Here is a 22,491-nt window from a genome sequence, read left to right as displayed (position 1 = left end):
AAGACGTTAAAAGATGGTACTTGTTGTTACCCTGTCTGGCGCTCGGCATTAAGGGGCTAAAACAAGGACTGGTTGGCTCAGAGTCAGTATACTGTGTCTGAGTGGGGTATTCATGTTAAACTGCAGCGTGGTATCTCAGTGAGCTAGCACACCCCCCCTCGGCATTAAGGGGCTAAAACAAGGACTGGTTGGCTCAGAGTCAGTATACTGTGTCTGAGTGGGGTATTCATGTTAAACTGCAGCGTGGTATCTCAGTGAGCTAGCACACCCCCCCTCGGCATTAAGGGGCTAAAACAAGGATTGGTCGGCTCAGAGTCAGTATACTGTGTCTGAGTGGGGTATTCATGTTAAACTGCGGCATGTATCTCAGTGAGCTAGCACTATAAATTTGCATCAGTCCGGACTAGTACAAGCAGCCACACAAACACACACACGTACATGCACGTCGCTATATAAGTGCAATAATCTTGGACGCGACGTTAAACCTAATTTCACCTCACATACATGTTGCTATCAGTGAAATAACCTTGAATGTGACTTTAAGCCCTATTTTACCACACCTCCTTGCTTTAAGTGTAAACCTAATGCCTTGTGTCCTTGGCTTTTTGTATTGGTGAATATGGCAGCATCACACACCATACTCACTACTTACCTTATGTTACCGTATTCGACGTAATAAGTGCCCAGGGCGCCCCAAAATGAGAAATAAGGGGCTCTCATTAGAATATTATTTTGGTGAAACAAACAGAGGATACAGTTTTGTGGTTTATGCTGACAGGCTGAAATGTTTATATATGACAGATATATTTTTCCAGAATTTAATTGCCCATAATTAAGGGTGCATATTATACGAGAATAAGTAAGTCTTGTGTACATTGATGAATCCGAAGGGGTGCTGATTGGGATTGTTCACTAGCCAATATATTAGCAAATATCGCCGCTTATTAGAGCGGAGCGCTTATTACGTTGAATATGGTAATACCGTATTCGACATTATAAGCGCCCAGGGCGCTCTCAAAATAAGAAATAGCGGGCTCTTATTAGAATATTATTTTGGTGAAAAGCAACAAAGTTGAAAGATCGTAAATTTCGTGGTTTATGTTGACAGCCTGAAATGTTAATATACGAAAGATATATTTTTTTTCAGAATTGAATGCCCCATAATTAAGGGTGCACATAACACACATATTACATTGATCAATTGAAAGGGGTGATAATTGGGATTGTTCACTAGCCAATTGTTTAGCAAATATCGCCGTGGGCGCATATTAGAGCGGGGCGCTTATTACGGCGAATACGGTAATTGATATTAATGCTCTGACCACAACAAGGGGACGCGGGTGGCCCAGTCGTCTAAGTTGATTGAATCCCAGAATTACCCATGTAATGTTTCAATGTTTGTCAGCACCCTCATGAGTTTCACAAAAGTGGTAAACATCTAAGACCTGCATCACTTCAGGCTTTCCTCCCACATCAAGATGGCACAGCATGATATAACTGAAATACTGTTCAAAGCAGTGTATAAGCCAAACTCTCACCCTTACCATAACAGGAAGCAGACACCAGTTACAAGGACTAGACATTGACTGGAAATTGACACAATACAAGGTGTGAGGTTGGTACCTCAATAAAGGCGGTCGGTGCCTTGTGATGGTCCTGAAACTGCTTTCATATTAGTTGGTACATTCCACACCTGGGATATGGATATATTAGTCTTTGCTGGATGCCGCTGTAATCATTGATAAATTCTGCAACCACTTTTTATGAAATCTGCAATTCTTCTGCAATCTCTTAGGCTAGTTTTGTTTAGGAATGAAGGTTATTTTCGGACAGATTAATCATTTGTTTGTGAACTGACAGTGGCACCATAAAACCACAAGACATGCTTCTGGTAATCACAATACAAAAGTTGGATTTACTTGGAAATGAAACTGGAATATGGATTTGAACACTTTCATAATATTAAAATATGTAAAAATAGCATTGAAGAATGTTCTTTTACTACCAGTATTCTTAAATTACACAAATACTTCATATAATTATTTGGAAATATTTTATAATCACAGAAATACAGAAACAATTATGTCACACGTTGACAGTTAGTTTCTTTAAGCCGATGCAACTTTTACATTAAGGACAGGCTTCCAATTTGAATGATAAGTGTCTGCAGTGTGTTTGACTGTTACGGTTCTGCATCAACAGAAAGATTATGCAAGATATTCTGCAACTGCAGAAGACAGGGATTGATATACTAGAGGATAGTAGTCGATATGATTGAATATATAACACACTGCTTCCTTAACAACGTCACCTACCACCGTCAACAACTGAGTCGAGTGTACCCAAAAGGGCAGCGTGTTGACTCGTCGAACTACGACCCGGTCCCGATCTGGAACACGGGGTCACAGCTCCTGGCACTGAACTACCAGACTCCGGACAAGGCCATGCAGGTGTACCAGGGCCGCTTTCTGCAGAATGGAAGGTACGCCGTGGTGCCCGACTCGTCTGAGAGGAGACATGCCAAAAGGCTCTATTTATCTGTCTGGGACGTTTTGTTTCTGGAACATAACTAATAGACCATTCCGTATTTCTTCTTGCTTTTGAGCTGGTGACTTTTGCTATTCAGGATACAGTCAAGTCCTGTTAATGCAACATGGTTGATTGCATATGATAATGATTAATGAGTATGTCGGATAAATGAAATTTACGTTGTGTCAACGATTGTGATAAAAAATCGGACAACTACATGATAAATAATGATACAAACACGTTAATAATAAAAAAAAATTTAAATTTAAACATTCATATTGTTATGGGGGCGGTCGGGTAGCCTAGTGGTTAAAGCGTTCGCTCGTCACGCCGAAGACCTGGGTTCGAATCCCGACATGGGTACAATGTGTGAAGCCCATTTCTGGTGTCCCCCGCCGTGATATTGCTGGAATATTGCTAAAAGCGGCGTAAAACCAAACTCCCTCACTCACTTCATATTGTTATGTTACATTGTTAGGAGAATATGTTTTCTAATCATGCTACTACTAAAGCTTATCACAAAACTACTGTTGACTGATTCAAAATACTTTTGTAAGAAGAGTCTGGAATGGAAGTCGCCAGTTTGAAACTAGTATCTGAAAGCTCAAGAAAGCAGCTTTCTTAGTGGCTAATATAGACTTCCTGTTAGTCATTTCATTGGTTGGTCAAAGTTTGCAAAAGTTTGTTCTGACGTGACCTTCAATGGGATGTCCTCATAACCTTATTTGTCATAGCAGATTCTTATTTGTCCCTGTAGTATATCAGCCGTTTTTGAAAATATTCCTGATCTAGTTTGAATATTGCTGACAAGATTCTCTCACTGACCCTGGTGTCCCCTGCTTGTAGGTGTGGCTATGTTCTGCAGCCAGAGCTGATGAGGGAGGAGTGCTTCAACCCCTACGAGAAGAAGTTCCTCTCCCAGATGGAAGTAGAGCCGCTGGCACTCACCATCAGTGTGAGTACCGTCCCGCTTCTGGTCGCTGCATCTGTGAAAGATTATTGATTTCAGTTATTAATGTTATTGTTGTTTCTTTTCTTTCATCACTCCCACTTCTCATCATCTTAAAGGCGGTCGGATAGCCTAGTGGTTAAAGCGTTTGCTCTTCACGCCAAAGACCCGGGTTTGATTCCTGACATGGGTACATTGTGTGAAGCCCATTCCTGGTGTACCCCCGTGTGATATTGCTGGAATATTGCTAACAGCGGCGTAAAACCATCCTCACTCACTCTCATCATCTTAGGTCATGGATAAGAGAAATATGATCCTGGTAAAGTTATGGAACTTTCTTGGCCTTTTAGTTAAGGAATACTGTATGTTTCTCAGAAATGAGACCTGTGAAGATTCGGGTTAGATTAGGTCTTCAGCGACCAATGCATGCCATAAAAGGTGGCTATGCTTGTCATAAGAGGCAATTAACGGGATCAGAGGGTCAGGCTCGCTGATTTGGTTGATGCATGTCATCGTATCCTAATTGCGTTGATTGATACTCATGATGTCAATCACTGGATAGTCTGGTCCAGACACGATTATTTACAGATTGCCATTATATTGCTTGAATATTGCTGAGTATGACGTGAAACAATAAATCAAACAAACAAACTCAGAAATAAAGGGTCCTTTCAATACTTCAGTGTCCGTGAATAATCATGACACAATTACATTTTTATTTTATGACGGGTAGCCCAGTCTTCACAGGCACCACAATTATCTTTGCAGAGTTATGTCCCTTAGGTGTGCCAGAATCCATTGATTGTGGGTTCGAATTCCAGAGTCTCCCTGATTATGCTTCTTGATTTGTCAGCACCATACCCGGGCTTGTGGTTCCACCAAACTGGTAAACGTTAGAGACCTGCATCACTTCGGACTTTTCTCCCGCCTCAAGTTGATATGTGATATAACCAGCCATGATATAACTGAAATACTGTTCAAAGTGGTGTCAAACCGAACTCACTCACTCACTCACTCACTCACTCCCATCTTTCATTATGCATTCACTCTCTCCAGATTATTGGTGCTCGGCACCTGGTGAAGTCAGGGCGTGGCATTGCAAGTCCATTTGTTGAGATTGAAGTCATGGGAATAGAATGTGACAATCAGAAGTTCAAAACGGGAACTAAAGGTAAGATTGCTGATGTTGTGTTGACTGTTGTTAGAGGTAGATCCCAGTGAGGAGTCCAGGATAAGGTCCCAAGCAACCTTTGCTGGTCGTAAGAGGCGACTAACGGGATTGGGTGGTAAAGCTCAAATGAACTTAATGGATCGGCCCTGGTGACTTGGCTGATTGCGTGTCATCGTGTGGCGAGGATCATTGGCTATATATGTCATTCACTGGATTGTCTGATCCAGACACGATTATTTACACACTGTTTCCATAAAGCTTGAATATTGCTGAGTGCGACATGAAACATCAAACAAACTAATTAGAGATAATCTTGCCACTGAAAGTTGTGTTGGAAAATGAAGTTGGAAGTTTGTGTTTTTTTCCCTTACAGCCTAGAGCTATTTTGAAGATAAACCTACGGTTTACAGTTTAACAAACAAACAAACAAACAAACAAACAAACAAAATGTGATAAAGCAGCATCAAATGTCAATCTGTTTTGCTCTTTTAGTCAGGGGGCGGTCAGGTAGCTTAGTGGTTAAAACAATCGCTCGTCATGCCGAAGACCCAGGTTCGATTCCTGGCATGGGTAAAATGTGTGAAGCCCATGTCTGGTTTTCCCTGCCGTGATATTGCTGAAATATTGCTAAAAGCAGCGAAAAACTATATCCACTCATTCGCAGTTTTAATCAGGGTTTTCAGACACAAGTAGTAATGCCACACTTTGAATTTTCAGTCATCAATATATCATTTGGTAACATTTTTGAAGTAAAGTATTTGAAATTATGGTCTAGCATTGATCAGTCTCATTATAATCAAATCTTAGTGCTAAACAGATTTGAGGGCATCCCATTACAGGTCATGTCCGAACGACCTTTGGCCTACTAATGAAATGACTAATGTATGTTCTGCCTCTGTGGTCTAGTGGTAGAGCGTCCACCTGGAGAGCAGAAGGTCCGGGGTTCGACCCTCGGCTGCGTCATACCAAAAGACGTTAAAAGATGGTAGTTGTTGTTACCCTGTCTGTCGCTCGGCATTAAGGGGCTAAAACAAGGACTGGTTGGCTCAGAGTCAGTATACTGTGTCTGAGTGGGGTATTCATGTTAAACTGCAGCGTGGTATCTCAGTGAGCTAGCACACCCCCCCTCGGCATTAAGGGGCTAAAACAAGGACTGGTTGGCTCAGAGTCAGTATACTGTGTCTGAGTGGGGTATTCATGTTAAACTGCAGCGTGGTATCTCAGTGAGCTAGCACCCCCCCCCCCCCCCCCCCCCCACACACACACACACACACACACACACACACGTCGCTATATAAGTGCAATAATCTTGGATGTTAAACCCAATTTCACCTCACCTCACCTCACCTCACTAATGTAATGTTAATAGATGGCCGAGATTGTATTGCAATACTATCTGACAGAATCAGTCATACAGAGTGTACTAGTACTGTTGTACCCTGTGTTAACCTTTGTGAGGTTGCAAGATTTTAAATCACCTCCAGGCTTCAACTTTGCCAATCCTGTAAGCAATGCTCTGAATGGTCTGATGAAAGGTCGTCCTGACCTATAGTGAGAGATCCTCAAATCCACGTGTAGCTGTTGCACGCACTAGGATCTGATTTCACAGTTCTAAAATGTCACAGTGCAATTGGTAACACTGGCAAGCTGACACTGTCTATGGACAGTCTCAAGGAATGTTAACATTAGAAAAAGTGCTTGGTTCAAACTACTCTCACATATCAAGTATCCTGTCGTTCTGCATGTACACTTCGATTTGGCCATCTGCTTCTATGGCAACCAATCTGCCAGGGTAGGAAAATGTAGAATTTTCTCTACTGAAACTAATGACAAGCTGCTGTCGTATGGCACTGCTGTGTGGTGTCAGGCATATAGCCGCAATAAATACTTACTGTTTTGGGGCGGTCGGGTAGCCTATTGGTTTAAGCGTTCGCTCGTCACCCTGAAGACCCAGGTTCGATTCCCGACATGGGTACAATGTGTGAAGCCCATTTCTGGTGTCCCCTGCCTTGATGTTGCTGGAAAATTGCTTAAAACGGCATAAAACCATACTCACTCACTCACTTACTGTTTTATGCAAATTGTGTGAATGGCAGGTGCTACCGCTAGGGCAGGACATGCTTACCTTTTTGTGAACACCTGGAGTCATCACTGGTACCGTATTTTCTTGAGTATAGTGCACACTTTTTTTTATACACGAAATAATGAGTTTTGATGTTTTTTCCCCCATGGAAAGATATTACCGTGAGCACGTAACACCGGAAAAAACATGTCAACAAATCCATACTGAAGTATGCAAAATCATCATGTAATTACACTGTCTGGCTACAAAAAGTGTTCTTTGTATATATGGAATTATGTATGTAACTTATTTCATTAATTTTATTCAAAATTCCTTTGAATATTGTTTTAATTAATTTTGGCGAAATTGTGTGTGAAGCGATCGGAAAATGATTTGCCAAATTGAATCTGTTTCGTCAGATAATGTTGCTTTAGACTGGCTGTCCTCTTGCATTTACAAGTTTTATTTGTAATTTTCCTCTTGCATTGACAAATTATGTTGTTATTAACACAATGTCAGTGTTAATGTACCAAGTACATACATTCCAACTCAAAACTGTTATGTTATTTGAAAATGTGTTAGGTTTTTAGTGAGAGACTGATCGTGCCATATTGATGTTCTGTTGGTTTCAGTTGACAATGGTTTGAATCCGGTGTGGAATGAGGGATGTATGTTTGACATCTATTGCCCTGAGATGGCCATCATCAGGTTTGCTGTCATGGATGAAGACATCTTTGGAGACCCCAACTTCCTTGGTCAGGCCACCTTCCCTGTACCAGGCATTCGCTCAGGTCAGTCACAGAAAGAGATGGGTGACGTCACTCATGTCAGACATGATAGGGAGGGGTGACGTCACTCAGGTCAGACATGAGAGGGTGGGGTTATGTCACTCAGGTCAAACGTGAGATTGATGGGTGACGTAACTCAGGTCAGACACGAGAGGGAGGGGTGACGTCACTCCGGTCAGACATGAGAGGGAGGGGTGACATCACTCCGGTCAGACATGAGAGGGAGGGGTGACATCACTCAGGTCAAACATGAGAGGGAGGGGTGACATCACTCAGGTCAGACATGAGAGGGAGGGGTGACATCACTCAGGTCAAACATGAGAGGGAGGGGTGACGTCACTCAGGTCAAACATGAGAGGGAGGTGTGACATCACTCAGGTCAGACATGAGAGGGAGGGGTGACATCACTCAGGTCAGACATGAGAGGGAGGGGTGACATCACTCAGGTCAGACATGAGAGGGAGGGGTGACATCACTCAGGTCAGACATGAGAGGGAGGGGTGACATCACTCAGGTCAAACATGAGAGGGAGGGTTGACGTCACTCAGGTCAAACATGAGAGGGAGGGGTGACATCACTCAGGTCAGACATGAGAGGGAGGGGTGACATCACTCAGGTCAAACATGAGAGGGAGGGGTGACATCACTCGGGTCAGACATGAGAGGGAGGGGTGACATCACTGAGGTCAAACATGAGAGGGAGGGTTGACATCACTCAGGTCAAACATGAGATGGCTGGGGTGATGTCACTCGGGTCAGACACGAGAGGGAGGGGTGCGTGACTCAGGTCAGACATAAGAGGGAGGGGTGACGTCACTCGGGTCAGACATGAGAGGGAGGGGTGACATCACTCAGGTCAGTCATGAGAGGGAGGGATGACATCACTCAGGTCAAACATGAGAGGGAGGGGTGACGTCACTCAGGTCAAACATGAGAGGGAGGGGTGACATCACTCAGGTCAGACATGAGAGGGAGGGGTGACATCACTCAGGTCAGACATGAGAGGGAGGTGTGACGTAACTCAGGTCAGACATGAGAGGGAGGGGTGACATCACTCAGGTCAGACATGAGAGGGAGGGGTGACATCACTCAGGTCAAACATGAGAGGGAGGGTTGACGTCACTCAGGTCAAACATGAGAGGGAGGGGTGACATCACTCAGGTCAGACATGAGAGGGAGGAGTGACATCACTCAGGTCAAACATGAGAGGGAGGGGTGACATCACTCAGCTCAGACATGAGAGGGAGGGGTGACATCACTGAGGTCAAACATGAGAGGGAGGGTTGACATCACTCAGGTCAAACATGAGATGGCTGGGGTGATGTCACTCGGGTCAGACACGAGAGGGAGGGGTGCGTGACTCAGGTCAGACATAAGAGGGAGGGGTGACGTCACTCGGGTCAGACATGAGAGGGAGGTGTGACGTCACTCGGGTCAGACATAAGAGGGAGGGGAGACGTCACTCAGGTCAGACATGAGAGAGAGGGGTGACGTCACTCGGGTCAGACATGAGAGGGAGGGGTGACATCACTGAGGTCAAACATGAGAGGGAGGGTTGACATCACTCAGGTCAAACATGAGATGGCTGGGGTGATGTCACTCGGGTCAGACACGAGAGGGAGGGGTGCGTGACTCAGGTCAGACATAAGAGGGAGGGGTGACGTCACTCGGGTCAGACATGAGAGGGAGGTGTGACGTCACTCGGGTCAGACATAAGAGGGAGGGGAGACGTCACTCAGGTCAGACATGAAAGAGAGGGGTGACGTCACTCAGGTCAGACATGTTAGGGAGGGGTGACGTCACTCGGGTCAGACATGAGAGGGAGGGGTGACGTCACTCAGGTCAGACATAAGAGGGAGGGCTGACGTCACTCAGGTCAGACATGAGAGGGAGGGATGACGTCACTCAGGTCAGACATGAGAGGGAGGGGTGATGTCACTCAGGTCAGACATGAAATGGTGGGGTGATGTCACTCAGGTCAGACGCGAGAGGGAGGGTTGACGTCACTCAGGTCAAACATGAGAGGGATGGGTGATATTCAGGTCAGACATGAGCGGGATGGGCGACGTCACTCAGGTCAGACATGAGAGGGAGGGGTGACGTCACTCGGGTCAGACATGAGAGTGAGGAGAATTATTTTGATTGAGTTTAGGTTTCTTGGAATTCTGCTAACAAGGAGTGTTCAGTTGTCATGCAGGCATCCATTGTACATCTTGTACATAACATAGAACGATTGCGTGACATAAAATGACCAGAACACAGTGCACAGTAAAATTTACTTTCCAATGGACAAATTTGGCTTCAAATACTCAATAACACTAGCCTTTAAAAAACATTATGTTCGTCAAGTAAATGGGTTGTTGTCTGTGGCAGGTTACCGTAGCATTCCTCTGAAGAATGGCTACAGTGAAGAACTGGAACTGGCATCACTGATGGTCAGCATCGACATGAGGAACCCCAAGGTCAGTCACAGCACTCACAACACTTACTCTCTCTCTCACCCGGGCTGTCGGGTAGCCTAGTGGTTAAAGCATTCGCTCGTCACGCCAAAGACCCGGGTTCGATTCCCGACATGGGTACAATGTGTGAAGCCCATTTCTGGTGTCCCCCGCCTTGATGTTGCTGGAATATTGCTAAAAGCGGCAAAAAAAACATACTCACTCACTCACTCTCTCTCACCCACCAACCTGCCCACCCGCCTCACTCACTCACTCCAGTTGTATTCCAGTCTGCAGTTTTAGCCACTTGTCCGAAGCCAGAGTCATATTTCTTCTAGTGTAGTAAGATCAGCTTATTCTCGTAAATATAGTGAGACTATCATCTTCTGAAAATAATGCCAAAATACAATTTCGGATAATACAAGATAATAGAAGAAAATGAACAAACCACACACATCCCAAACAGATAATATCCCATGTTCTCAATACATTGACATGATGTCTTCGCAGCAGCATTTGAGTATATTGCGTGAAGCCCATGTTTGGTGTTCCCCGCCATAATACTGCTTGGGTAATCAGTAATCATCAATGATGGTGAAAGCATCATATAGACCTATTCCCTCACTCACTTATATGTCCCTCCACCCACACCCTTGTTAATATCCTAGATGTATCCCTGTAATGTGTCAAGTACCTATTGTAAAGAGACCGCCTCCGTGGTCTGTCTCCCCGGAGATCGGGGGTTCGATCTCCGACCACGCCATACCAAAAGACATTAATAGATGGTACTTCTGGTTACCCTGCGCCCGGCTTTGAGGGGGTAAAACAAGGACTGGTCGGCTCAGAGTCAGTATTCTGTGTCGCTATAAAAGTGCAATAATGTTGAACGCGACGCTAACCCCAGTACACCTCACCTCACCTATTGTGAAGACTGCTCATGGCCTGTGACGCATGTGTTGTAGGAGGGTGAGGAGAGCCACATCTATGCCTCCATCCAGCAGCTGTGTGATGAGTCTGACAACCTGGAGGCTGTGATCGAGGACCTGGACCAGCGGGGGGACAAGGAGTCGGCCAACATCAAGCGGGTTGAGCTGGAGGAGACGCAGGGGCTGCTGCTGGCCAAGAGAGAGGAGCGGAGGATGAGGAAGTAAGTCATCTCTGGACGGAGGATTGGGGTGGGGGGATGAATAGGTCCTTGGCAACATATGCTTGTTGCATGAGCTGACTTCAGTGAATGCCAGGTTAGAATTGGTCCTCAGTAACCTATTCTTGTTGCAAGAGTTACATGTTGGTTACCCTGGTGGAATAAGATCCTAGCATGTTTGTTGTATGGGTCCGTCCGTACGTCCCACCTGTTTGTTGCCGCGATATCTCAAGAACTAAACACTGGATTGTCTTCATATTTTGAACTATGGTGTATATACAGACTCCGCAGACACCAGTCGGTTTTGGTGACCTTGACCCCATTTTCAAGGTCACAGCAGGCAAATCTGCTTTTGGAGTTGGAAAACGGTGTTGCCGCGATATCTCAAGAACTAAACACTGGATTGTCTTCATATTTGGAACTATAGTGTATATACAGACTCCGCAGACACCAGTCGGTTTTGGTGACCTTGATCCCATTTTCAAGGTCACAGCAGGCAAATCTGCTTTTAGAGTTGGAAAACGGTGTTGCCGCGATATCTCAAGAACTAAACCTCTCGATTGTCTTCATATTTGGAACTATGGTGTATATACAGACACCGCAGACACCAGTCGGTTTTGGTGACCTTGACCCCATTTTCAAGGTCACAGCAGGCAAATCTGCTTTTGGAGTTAGAAAACGGTGTTGCCGCGATATCTCAAGAACTAATCGCTGGATTGTCTTCATATTTGGAACTATAGTGTATATACAGACACCGCATACACCTGTCAGATTTGGTGACCTTGACCCCATTTTCAAGGTCACAGCAGGCAAATCTGTTTTTGGAGTTGGAAAATGGTGTTGCCACAATATCTCAAGAACTAATCGCTGGATTGTCTTCATATTTGGTACTATGGTGTATATGGCGGGGGATATTTCGTCACTCTGTGACAAATACTTGTTTAATTATACAAGGACAATTTATCATGGTGTGTTTGGGAGCGGTGGGGTAGCCTAATGGTTAAAGCATTCTCTCGTCACGCCGAAGACCCGGGTTATTCCCCACATGGGTACAATGTGTGACGCCCATTTCTGGTGTCCCCTGCTGTGATATTGCTGGAATATTGCTAAAAGCGGCATAAAACCATACTCACTCACTCACTCACTCACTCACTCACTCACTCACTCACTCACTCACTCACTCACTGTCTGTTTGTGATTCCAGATCTGCCATCAGACATCAGATCATCTACAGACGCCAGTCAAACAACTGAAGGAAGCTGCTAATGGTTGTTGGACCACAGGAACCACAGATGTGTACAGCGTTCCAACGAGGATGCAGAGATACGTCCTGTATATATGGGTCAATCAGTTATGTCCATTTAATATGATATAGTATTCCGTGTGCAGAATATCCCACTTTGATGCCTCAAGTGTTCCTTACTGATGAAGTTCATAACAATGTCATATGACCAGAGTGATACACATGCATGTTTGGGGCTGATGTTCCAAGTTAGATTGGCCCAGGTCATGGATGGAACATGCAATTTCAAGGCTGTTGGAGTGAAAGAAGCTCCAAGACAGCAAGAGTCCGGTATGACCTTTTCACAGCCTGCCTTAGACCGAGAAGAAAGACACAAGGAGAGCTTGTATGTGTGGCAAGGCCAGACAAGGTAACAAATATGTGATCTGGCTATGTTTTCAAATTACATAAAATGGCCGACACATTGTGTTGAGATTGTGTTCAGGGATGTGAAGCATCTTCACCTGTTGCGTCTGATGTTAATAATAGGTCGGTGTCTTTGTTCAGATAAGCTGACATGTGTTTTATTTGAAAGTTTTTTTGGTAGCTCAACACATCAGGACCCACTTGCACAAAGCGATATTAGCTAAGAGTTACGATCATCTTAGCGCTAAGATCGCTTTGTGCAAGTGGGCCCAGGAGCTGGTTGATCTTTCCGATATGTTTTGTCTCTTATGTGTTAGCTATTTGGATCCTGGATGGTATTGATGGAAGAGGGTTAAGAGTAGTTAGATAGCCTCATCAGTCACAACAACCATGTTACCATAGTTACCGGATACATGAACAATTATGAGATTTTTTCTGTATGAGATTCAGAAGTATCAACTGTCAAATGTTAACCAATTGGTCAAACTGGTCAGTTTTATTGTTTGACCGTAAACTGATCTTAACATGTGCATCCTTAGGCAACACCTTTCAGAACTGAATTTGAACTGAATAATTTTCTCAGTTTGTATGTACCCCGAGGCATGTCACATAAGCATTGGTACCAAAAAATACATACATTGGCTCTGATCAAAATGTGATCCGACTGAACCGATTAAGCATTAAGAAACTAAAAGTCCCATGAACTGGACAGCCCAGTTGAGCACAGTTTGGTTGTGTTTTGCAGCATGGAAGTCGATGGTGGTCCATGGCAAGACCAGTAGGGTACGATATCAATGTGAGCGTTACTTGTAAATTGTGTGACAATCCCTGTATTAAAGTCCATGCTTATTGCATGATAGAGATATTAAATGTTGTTCATATGAAACAATAGACTTCAATGACAAGTCAGACTCTGAGATTGTTTACAGATTATCCTGACCCCAAAATTATGAAAGTGAATTTTTATGAACTTTTTCGATTCCCTGAAAAGGAAAAGTTACATGTTCAAACTTTAAAAAATCTGTGCATTAAAAGGTTAAATTTCAAGACCAACAAGCTTAACTAACGCTGCTCGCATGGAAACATATAAAAAAAAAACAGGAAAAAAATCTGAAATATTTTTTGTGTTATATTGTTCCCATTTCCTGACCAGGATTATTCACACACACAAAAACATTGTAAACCAAGATAAAAGTTTGGCCTAATGTTTTCACACATCTGTGTTCATGAATAAGCAAGGCCTGGTGTAGTTAGATGACCTTTGTACACAAGCCTGGCTTTTCATTATTTTCCATATGCGTGAAAAGCTGTTGATGCGAATAGATGACATTTTGGGGACACAGCTTAAGGCAATATTTGCACTTGAAAAGCTGATTGTTTCAAACTTAAATGTTATGTGGAAATGAAACCGAGTGAAAACTATAAGTATTACTTCATATTATCACTTCACAGTAAGGTCCAAGCTTCTCATACGTGTCACAGCTAGGGTTACTTATATTTTATCCGCATTTGACCAAAATGTGAGGTGCAAGGCCATAAGGTTTTGTATTTCTACTGACTACATCTGTCACATTAACTGTTGGGGTATGTGATTCACATGAAGTTCAGATGTGGGACTGTTTCCTGTGTAATTCATCATGCTGAAAGAAGATGGAGAACAATCATCACGACTTTTTAGCCGTTGATAGTGAGCTGAGTTAGAATGAAAATCTAATAATTAATTCTTATTACCTAAGTGCTCAATTGTCATGATTTGTGGTTTCAGAATATTCATTTTGCAAGTAACTTTTGAATTACTCATTGTATGATGTTAGGGTCCATAGCACTGTTGAGCCCAACTGTGATGTTAAAACGCGTTGCATCTCTGTATGTTGTTCAAGGCCATTTCAAGGTCAACAGATCCTCAAGCTGCCATAATTTTCGATAATTTGCCAAACAATTGTCATTGTTGTTTCAGTGTTTTGTTATGAGTTTGGTAGTTTCCGTAACTAGGATGTTTGGTCCAGATGTTGCCTCAGTGTGTTGCTATGTAAGATGCGGTGTGGCAGTGTGTTGTTAGCTAACTGTACTTTACTTTCTCGTGGCTTCCAGCGGTATTTAGCATCTTACTAATGTTGTGTGAAGTACTACAAAACAAGTCGTTTGAGTTTGGATTGAGGGGTATAGACACAGCCCTTTCTTGACATATTGGACAGCATTAATTCAATACTTTATCAAGAATTCAGAATCTTAACTCATCAATATGATTGTGATTCAGAAGGCAGTATGTTGGTTATTTGATTCAAAGCTCTTTTATTTCATCTTGATGAGCATGAGTCAGTATTGAACCATGGTTACAGTGTGTGATGCATAGTGAAACCATGGTTACAGTGTGTGATGCACAGTGAAACCATGGTTACAGTATGTGATGCATAGTGAAACCATGGTTACAGTCTGTGATGCATAGTGAAACCATGGTTACAGTCTGTGCATAGTGAAACCATGGTTACAGTCTGTGCATAGTAAAACCATGGTTACAGTGTGTGATGCATAGTGAAACCATGGTAACCATATAATGCATTTTGAAATCATGGTTACAAACATTTGTAATCATTGTCTTCTCTGATATGGCTCCAGATTCCTCAAATGACCCTCATCATTGCTTCAGCTTTGCTATGCCAAAAAGATATGTGTCATAAAATGCTCATAACATGCATAGGTGAATAAACATTGACAAAAATATCTGAAAAGAGACCCTTCAACATAACAATAACTGAATATAAGACAGACTTCCTATAAATGTTGCAGTGGAAACAATCTCTGGCGAGGATTCCCATACTAACATTGTTTGACCTCATTCCAAAGCCAGATTATTGCGCTACGACTGTTATTGGAGTAATATTAGAGTTACGATCATCTTCGTTCCACGATCACTTTGTGGAACGGGGCCTTGGTGACTTCGTACATGGTCCTTTTCGACTTTCAGCAGAGACAGCCCAGTGCCCCAAGGCACTGCAGATGTGTGCCAGGATTCGCTTATTGTTGGTAATATCAGATTTGTGCAGGTTATGATCCCTGGTTAGTCAGGTGGCTGTTTTCAAGTTTTTGACTATAAAAGCGTCATGACCAGAAACGTGGTATAGCGTTTTCTCATGGCGGTCACCTGACCCCGCAGTCCTTTTGTCTTGAAAACACACAGCATTGGTCACAGCCCTTGTGCCGTTAACACTTTCCAAGAAAGATTTCTGTCCTTAAACATAAGATCTTTGAAAGACAGGCAGCAGGTGTCTTGAAGTAGAATCGTACAGCAGCTGGTTCGGCTGATTGATCATTTCTCCAAATACAGACAAAACTGTACTGTCGGGTTCCTCCATCCTCCATGTTGTTTTGAAGTTCGTGCTACGGTCAAGGTAGAAGTTGTTTTTATATGAAGGTCGTGGATATCGTCAGTTGATCCCAAGCCTGGGGTCCATGACCGACCACCTTTGGTCAAGTTTTTGAAAACTCAAATTGCTCTCTCTTTCTGACTGAAAAATATTTGCTTTACAAAAAACATTGGGGATCATGAAATTTTGGAGGATATTTGTTTGTAGTGAGGACTATACCCACAATTTCATAAAAATAGCCCCGAAATTATTCATGATCCCTAACTCTTTTTGGTCAATATACCCTAATCCAATCAGCTCATGGAAACATATGATAACAGATTTGTAAAAAATTGTAATCGGAAGAGTAAATTAATTGGGTCTCTTTTCAAATGAAATACCGTATTTGACGTAATAAGCGCCCAGAGTGCTCTCAAAATTTGAAATAGGGGGCTCTTATTAGAATATTATTTTGGTGAAAAAAACATTTGAAAGATCATAAATTTCGTGGTTTATGCTGACAGCCTGAAATGTTTATATACGAGGAGTATATTTTTCCAGAATTGAATTGCCCATAATTATGGGTGCATATAACACACGAGTGCGTATCATATACAAATAAATAAGTCTTGTGTACATTGATCATTTGGAAGGGGTGCCAATTTTGGATTGTTCAATAGCAAGTATATTAGCAAATATCGTTGGCGCTTATTAGAGCGGGGCGCTTATCACTTCAAATACGGTAGTGGATGTTTAACAAAATCAAAAGAAGGTTTAAAGTTAAGTTTCAGTTGATAATGAATCAAAATGTCCCGACATGATTCTTATGATTATGGTAGAGCACATTTTGAACAATTTTTCTCGCATTCATGTTTTGTCTCTTGAAAAAAGCATTAAATTGTATATGTTACTTCTTGTGATAACCTGAGTCAGCAGTATTTTATTTCATCATAGTGATGTTTTTGTAATCTTTACATATTATGATATTGATGAATTTTGTGTTTTTGATGAGGTAGAATTTACGAATTTACGATTGTTCATATTGGTTGTTGAGATAATAAGACCCTTTCTCATAGTTATGATTGTGTAAGGGATTTACATATTGCAGCAAATACATATATGATATTCAACACAAATTTTCACTTTTCTTTATTTATTGAACAAGTACTTACTCTTAGTTGTTGTTACTGTTCACTGTTTCTTAGGAACTGTTTTCAGATTTGTGATGAGGTGTTCGCTAGCCTAGTGGTGAAAGAGTTGGTTCATCAAAACGAAGACAAGTTTTCAAATTGCCACATTGAAAGAATTTAATATTGCTAATGGTGTGAAATACACCACTCGCTGATAGAGTAGCCAAGTGGTTAAAACGTTTGCTCGGGTTCGATTCCCCACATGGGTACAATGTGTGAAGCCCATTTCTGGTGTCCCCCCGCTGTGATATTGCTGGAATATTACTAAAAGTGGCATAAATCTCTGTCTCAATGTTGTAAAGCTGGAAAAAGAAATAGACAGTTGTTTAAATGGAACCTGTTGATTGCATTGAATTGAAGTTATCACTGTTATTCGGCTTTGCATAAGTGTAGTAAATCAAGTTAAACTATGACCAATTTGAAAACAATCATTCATGAAACACCAATATTGTTCGTACATTCATTTCAGTTTCAAAAGTGGTGTTGAAACCTAAATATTACCCAGGGTGGTAAGAAGATGAAGGGTTATAACTCGCCAAGTCTTGGGACTAGCCTCATAATTCACATTGGACAGATATCCTGAAATTCTAAGTTTTGAGTACCGGAGGTTATTCTCTCGTATTTGTCTTTTGATATCCAAATAAGGCCAAAGGTCAGCAAAATAGCATTGTTATTTGATCAAAGTAAGACTATCATTCAAGTATTTTGGAGGAATTCTTTGTTGCTATGTATTCCTGAAGGTCCAGAGAGCTACAGATATTACACAGCCGCGAAGTGACCAGAAGTTTGATATCTATACATGTATAATTCTTAAGCTTGTATAGTCTGTGTAAAAGCATAATGTCTTTCACTATGATGCTTGATAAGGATGAAATACTATTTATCGTGCCATTTTTACAATTTTTGTAATCTGATTTTATAAGTATACTACTCACCTCTTGATAGGGATACTGGCATGTTTTATGTTATTAGAAGTCTCAGTCCCATTATTAAAGTCATATCTTTTACTCCAGTCCATGAAGATGTGTCCACCCTTCTACAGATAGTCGTGGCAGGTGAACTTTCTGATCAGCTGAGTCAAGCGTTCAGACTTGATTTTTGTATCTCAAAAATGGACTTATATGACCAGTTCCACATGTAAATAATAACAACAGCACCATTATGTTTTTGTGGATATTATATACACGTGGTCAATTCTTATAGCCATGGCACCTACCGGTACACACAAGTGGGAGTACCATCAAGGAATATTTTGAAACTGTGTTGGTTTTCTTTTGTTAAATGCACAATTTTCAAGACAAAAAGCCAAATCATTTTAGAAAGTTGACATCTGATTGGATCAAGAACCACACATTTGTCAGTCCAAGTTTGCTCTGGGAGGTATCCTATTACAGTCAAAGGTCTGGATTTCATAAGACTGTACCATGGATATATTGAATACAGTTTGTATAACATCATCTCAAAGCTGTCCGCCACATTCATATTAAATATCCCTGTCTCAAATTGAGTAGCATGTTTCACATCTCACTGTTCAGTAGTAAAAGGTCTGGATTTAATAAGATTGTTCCATGGATATATTGAATACAGTTTGTATAACATCATCTCAAAGCTGTCCGCCACATTCATATTAAATATCCCTGTCTCAAATTGAGTAGCATGTTTCACATCTCACTGTTCAGTAGTAAAAGGTCTGGATTTAATAAGATTGTTCCATGGATATATTAGGGGCGGTCGGGTAGCCTAGTGGTTAAAGCGTTCGCTCGTCACGCCGAAGACCTGGGTTCGATTCCCGACATGGGTACAATGTGTGAAGCCCATTTCTGGTGTCCCCCGCCGTGATATTGCTGGAATATTGCTAAAAGCGGCGTAAAACCATACTCACTCACTCACTCACTCCATGGATATATTGAATACAGTTTGTATAACATCATCTCAAAGCTGTCCGCCACAGTCTCACATTGAGTAGCATGTTTCACATCTCACTGTTCAGTAGTTTTAAGTTATCTGTGCTCAACGTGAAGCGATTAGATGTCCACTTAAACGATTATGATCGACGAGTTATATTGTTCTCTGTTATCTCAGAAATATAAGATGCTTGAGATGTAATGACGTCCGTAAAATCTATCCAGGTAAAATATGTAATGTTGATTATTCCGTGTTAAAATCATTAATTATGTCCTGAAATGTGTTGTGAAATAAACTTGTTCAGCTCCTTTTTTCACCAAAAAAGACCTCTGTGTTTTGAAGCAATGATTGAAAAAATATCCAGTAATCCCAGGCATATTTGCAGTTATTTCTAGAACTAGAAGCAAAATCACTGTTTCTTAAAATTCTACAAAGAACCAATACAAAGGTATAAGAATGTTTTGTAGATATTCTATTGATACAACCAGAAGAAACCAATTCCGTTGTGAAACAGTATTTTTATCTTTTTTTTTGTGGCCAAAAGATTTTATTTGATATTTTATCAATAAATTATAGATCAACTTCTAATGAACATATTCCATTATAGCAAGCAAATTCCTTTGTCAAAAGTAATTATGAAATATAATTCAACAAATATTCAATGTTGGTATATTTTTGCACCATTTATGTCATAAGATACCCCATATTATTTTTCGTGGCAACTATTATAGTTACAAGACATAATGTATCGTATTCGACGTAATAAGCGCCCCTCTCTAATAAGTGCATGCGGCGATATTTGCTAATTATATTGGGTAGTGAACAATCACAATTAGCACCTCTTCCGATTGATTACCGGTAATGTAAGACTTATTTATTCGTGTATAATACGCACTCGTGTGTTATATGCATCCTTAATTATGGGCAATTAAATCCTGGAAAAATATATCTGTCGTATATAAACATTTCAGGCTGTCAGCATAAACCACGAAATTTACGATCTTTCAACTTTGTTTTTTTTCACCAAAATAATATTCTAATAAGAGCCCCCTATTTCTAATTTTGAGAGCGCCCTGGGCGCTTATTACGTCGAATACGGTAATGATTATGTAAGCCATTTTTCTACTGACAAGTCATAATACTTTCACAATTGTTTCACAGTTCAGAAGCACTGGAGCAAAGCTGGAGATTGTACGTTGGACATATTTCTGTTTGTGGTATATAAAGTTTGTACAGTGTGTAAATAACTTGTTTTCCACATTTCATGTAAATAACACTAGTGCTGATTTCCACAAGAAGTTATTGAATAGTTTTAAATAGATGTGTTTTTTTATTGATTATTTTTATATTTCTGATTAAATGCAATCTCAACTCCTTTACTCAGATACTGCATGTACATCCGAGGTCACCTCCATTGGAGTATGCATCAGATAAACTTTCTTATCAACCAATCAGTGGTCATGATTCCAAATTTTGTTTGTTGTTTAACGCCGCACTCAGCAAATTCCAGCTATAAGACGGCAGTTTGCAAATAATGGAGTCTGGACCAGACTATCCAGTGATTGACATCATGAGCATCGATCCACACAATTGGGATACGATGACATGCATCAACCAAGTCAGCGAGCCTGACCCCCTGATCTGGTTCTACCCTGGATCTTCACAGGTCACCAAATGTTTGGTAAGAGTGAGAGAAGTTTTGAGACAGGCATGTTTAGTTTGTGTATCTAGAAACCAAATATGATTAGGAAGTTCTGAATGCAAACTAATAAGGACGTGCAATGGCAACAGCACCCAAGAGGGTGTAAATCAAGTTATACTTGTGTTCTGTGTAGGATTTCTTGAGTTTAGATCTAAAATTTTGAATCGAAAGAAATGAAGCCAAATCATTTTAAAAAAGCTGACATTTGATTGGCTTACAATCATAACTATCCTTTATTTAGATTGGAGGTCAACGTTCTCTCGGGGTTAACCTGACGTGTCCTTCTGTGGAGGTTTCATCAGAGTTTCATGCAGAGAGGTATCATGTCAGAGAAACAGATCAATTTGATTGAGATTGTGAATAATAGCATCTGTACAGCTGTTGATGAATCCATTAACAAATCAACTTTGAATGTTTAATATGTTAACACGTGGTCACAAATTTGTTGGGGCATTTCGGTTATCTCAGTCATGCCAAACGATTGCAGTTGCTGCCTCAATTATTTGTCCTTTTTCTACACAATTATGCAGAGTTCATTTTGAAAATGAATATATATATATTATAAGGGCAACGCTCTTTTTCAGGGCATTATCATTTGCAGAAGCCCGAGGTTTTCCATTAACTGCCCGACGAAGGAGGGCAGTTCAAAAGACCGAGGGCTTCTGCAAATAATAATTCCCTGAAAAAGAGCGTTACCGTTATTATAGCTAAAATGGATGGAATTTGTTATCAAATAAAAAGAAACAACAACATCGGTTTTGAAACATTTAGTGCAATCAACACGAATGTCACTGACAACATTTTACAAATATGGAAACGTCATAGAACAAACCAGATGACGTCACTATAATACGTGACGTCATTTTCTCTACCCTATGACATCACCGAAAAACGGGCTTGATAATGGCCCGTCGTCAAGCAATATGAGGGCATTATCAAGTTACAGTGGCCTGCTTATTTCTGATAACGTGCAGGCGGTTTAATGATAATTCTATCCATTTTAGCTATAAATATATATATATATATATATATATATATATATATATATATATATATATATATTCATTAATGTCTAGTTTATTGTTGTCATTTAAGAAAAAGAGACGTGATGTACTGGTGTTTCTTTTTGTAAATATGATAGATGATTAAACATTAATCATAATTAATTTACAGAACTGGAGAATGTCAACCTCGATTGTAGCATGACATATGACTTGGTTTGCAGGTATTAATTATTGTGCATGCTAAGACTTTGGCATGTATTGGTAAATAAGGTAATCTTTATGTTCTGTCAAGGTCATCATCAGATTCTTTACTCTGATAAGACATCTTTCTGAGTGAAGATCTGACTAATCATCCTTAGGAGTGAGCGAGTAAGACATTCAGAGCTGCACATCAGATCTCTGTACCCGGTATCTTGAATAAAACAATAAATGGGCAGTTCCTAATGGAAATAATAAAGGCAATGCTATATATTAAATATGCAGGTTTTCCTCTCTTAAATATTTTAGAATCAAGGTGGTAAGGAAATGAAACCAAATTGATTTAGAAGATGACAACGGATTTGCTCAATCAGATTGTAATCAGATTGGGAGGTCAAAGTTCACTCAAAGTTCACTCAA

At 41.1% G+C, this 22,491-nt stretch overlaps 1 protein-coding gene across 5 annotated transcripts in view; it reads left to right on the top strand.

Moving 5' to 3' along the window:
• LOC124138590 (1-phosphatidylinositol 4,5-bisphosphate phosphodiesterase gamma-1-like) overlaps positions 1-13,739 on the top strand; it is an 83,943-nt gene extending 70,204 nt beyond the window's left edge. For all 5 annotated transcript variants that reach the window (XM_046505320.2, XM_046505319.2, XM_046505317.2 and 2 more), the window contains 7 exons: positions 2,312-2,482; positions 3,376-3,484; positions 4,535-4,649; positions 7,344-7,502; positions 9,872-9,960; positions 10,899-11,083; positions 12,285-13,739. In XM_046505320.2, the coding sequence (XP_046361276.1) occupies positions 2,312-2,482; positions 3,376-3,484; positions 4,535-4,649; positions 7,344-7,502; positions 9,872-9,960; positions 10,899-11,083; positions 12,285-12,333 (877 nt within the window). In that variant the 3' untranslated portion in view covers positions 12,334-13,739. The remainder of the gene's footprint in view (positions 1-2,311; positions 2,483-3,375; positions 3,485-4,534; positions 4,650-7,343; positions 7,503-9,871; positions 9,961-10,898; positions 11,084-12,284) is intronic.
• The last annotated feature ends 8,752 nt before the right edge of the window (positions 13,740-22,491 follow it).

Source organism: Haliotis rufescens, unplaced genomic scaffold (genome assembly GCF_023055435.1).
Source record: "Haliotis rufescens isolate VD_foot unplaced genomic scaffold, xgHalRufe1.0.p SCAF_17, whole genome shotgun sequence".
Classification (NCBI taxonomy): domain Eukaryota; kingdom Metazoa; phylum Mollusca; class Gastropoda; order Lepetellida; family Haliotidae; genus Haliotis; species Haliotis rufescens.
This window is presented reverse-complemented; position numbering and strand designations above follow the sequence as displayed.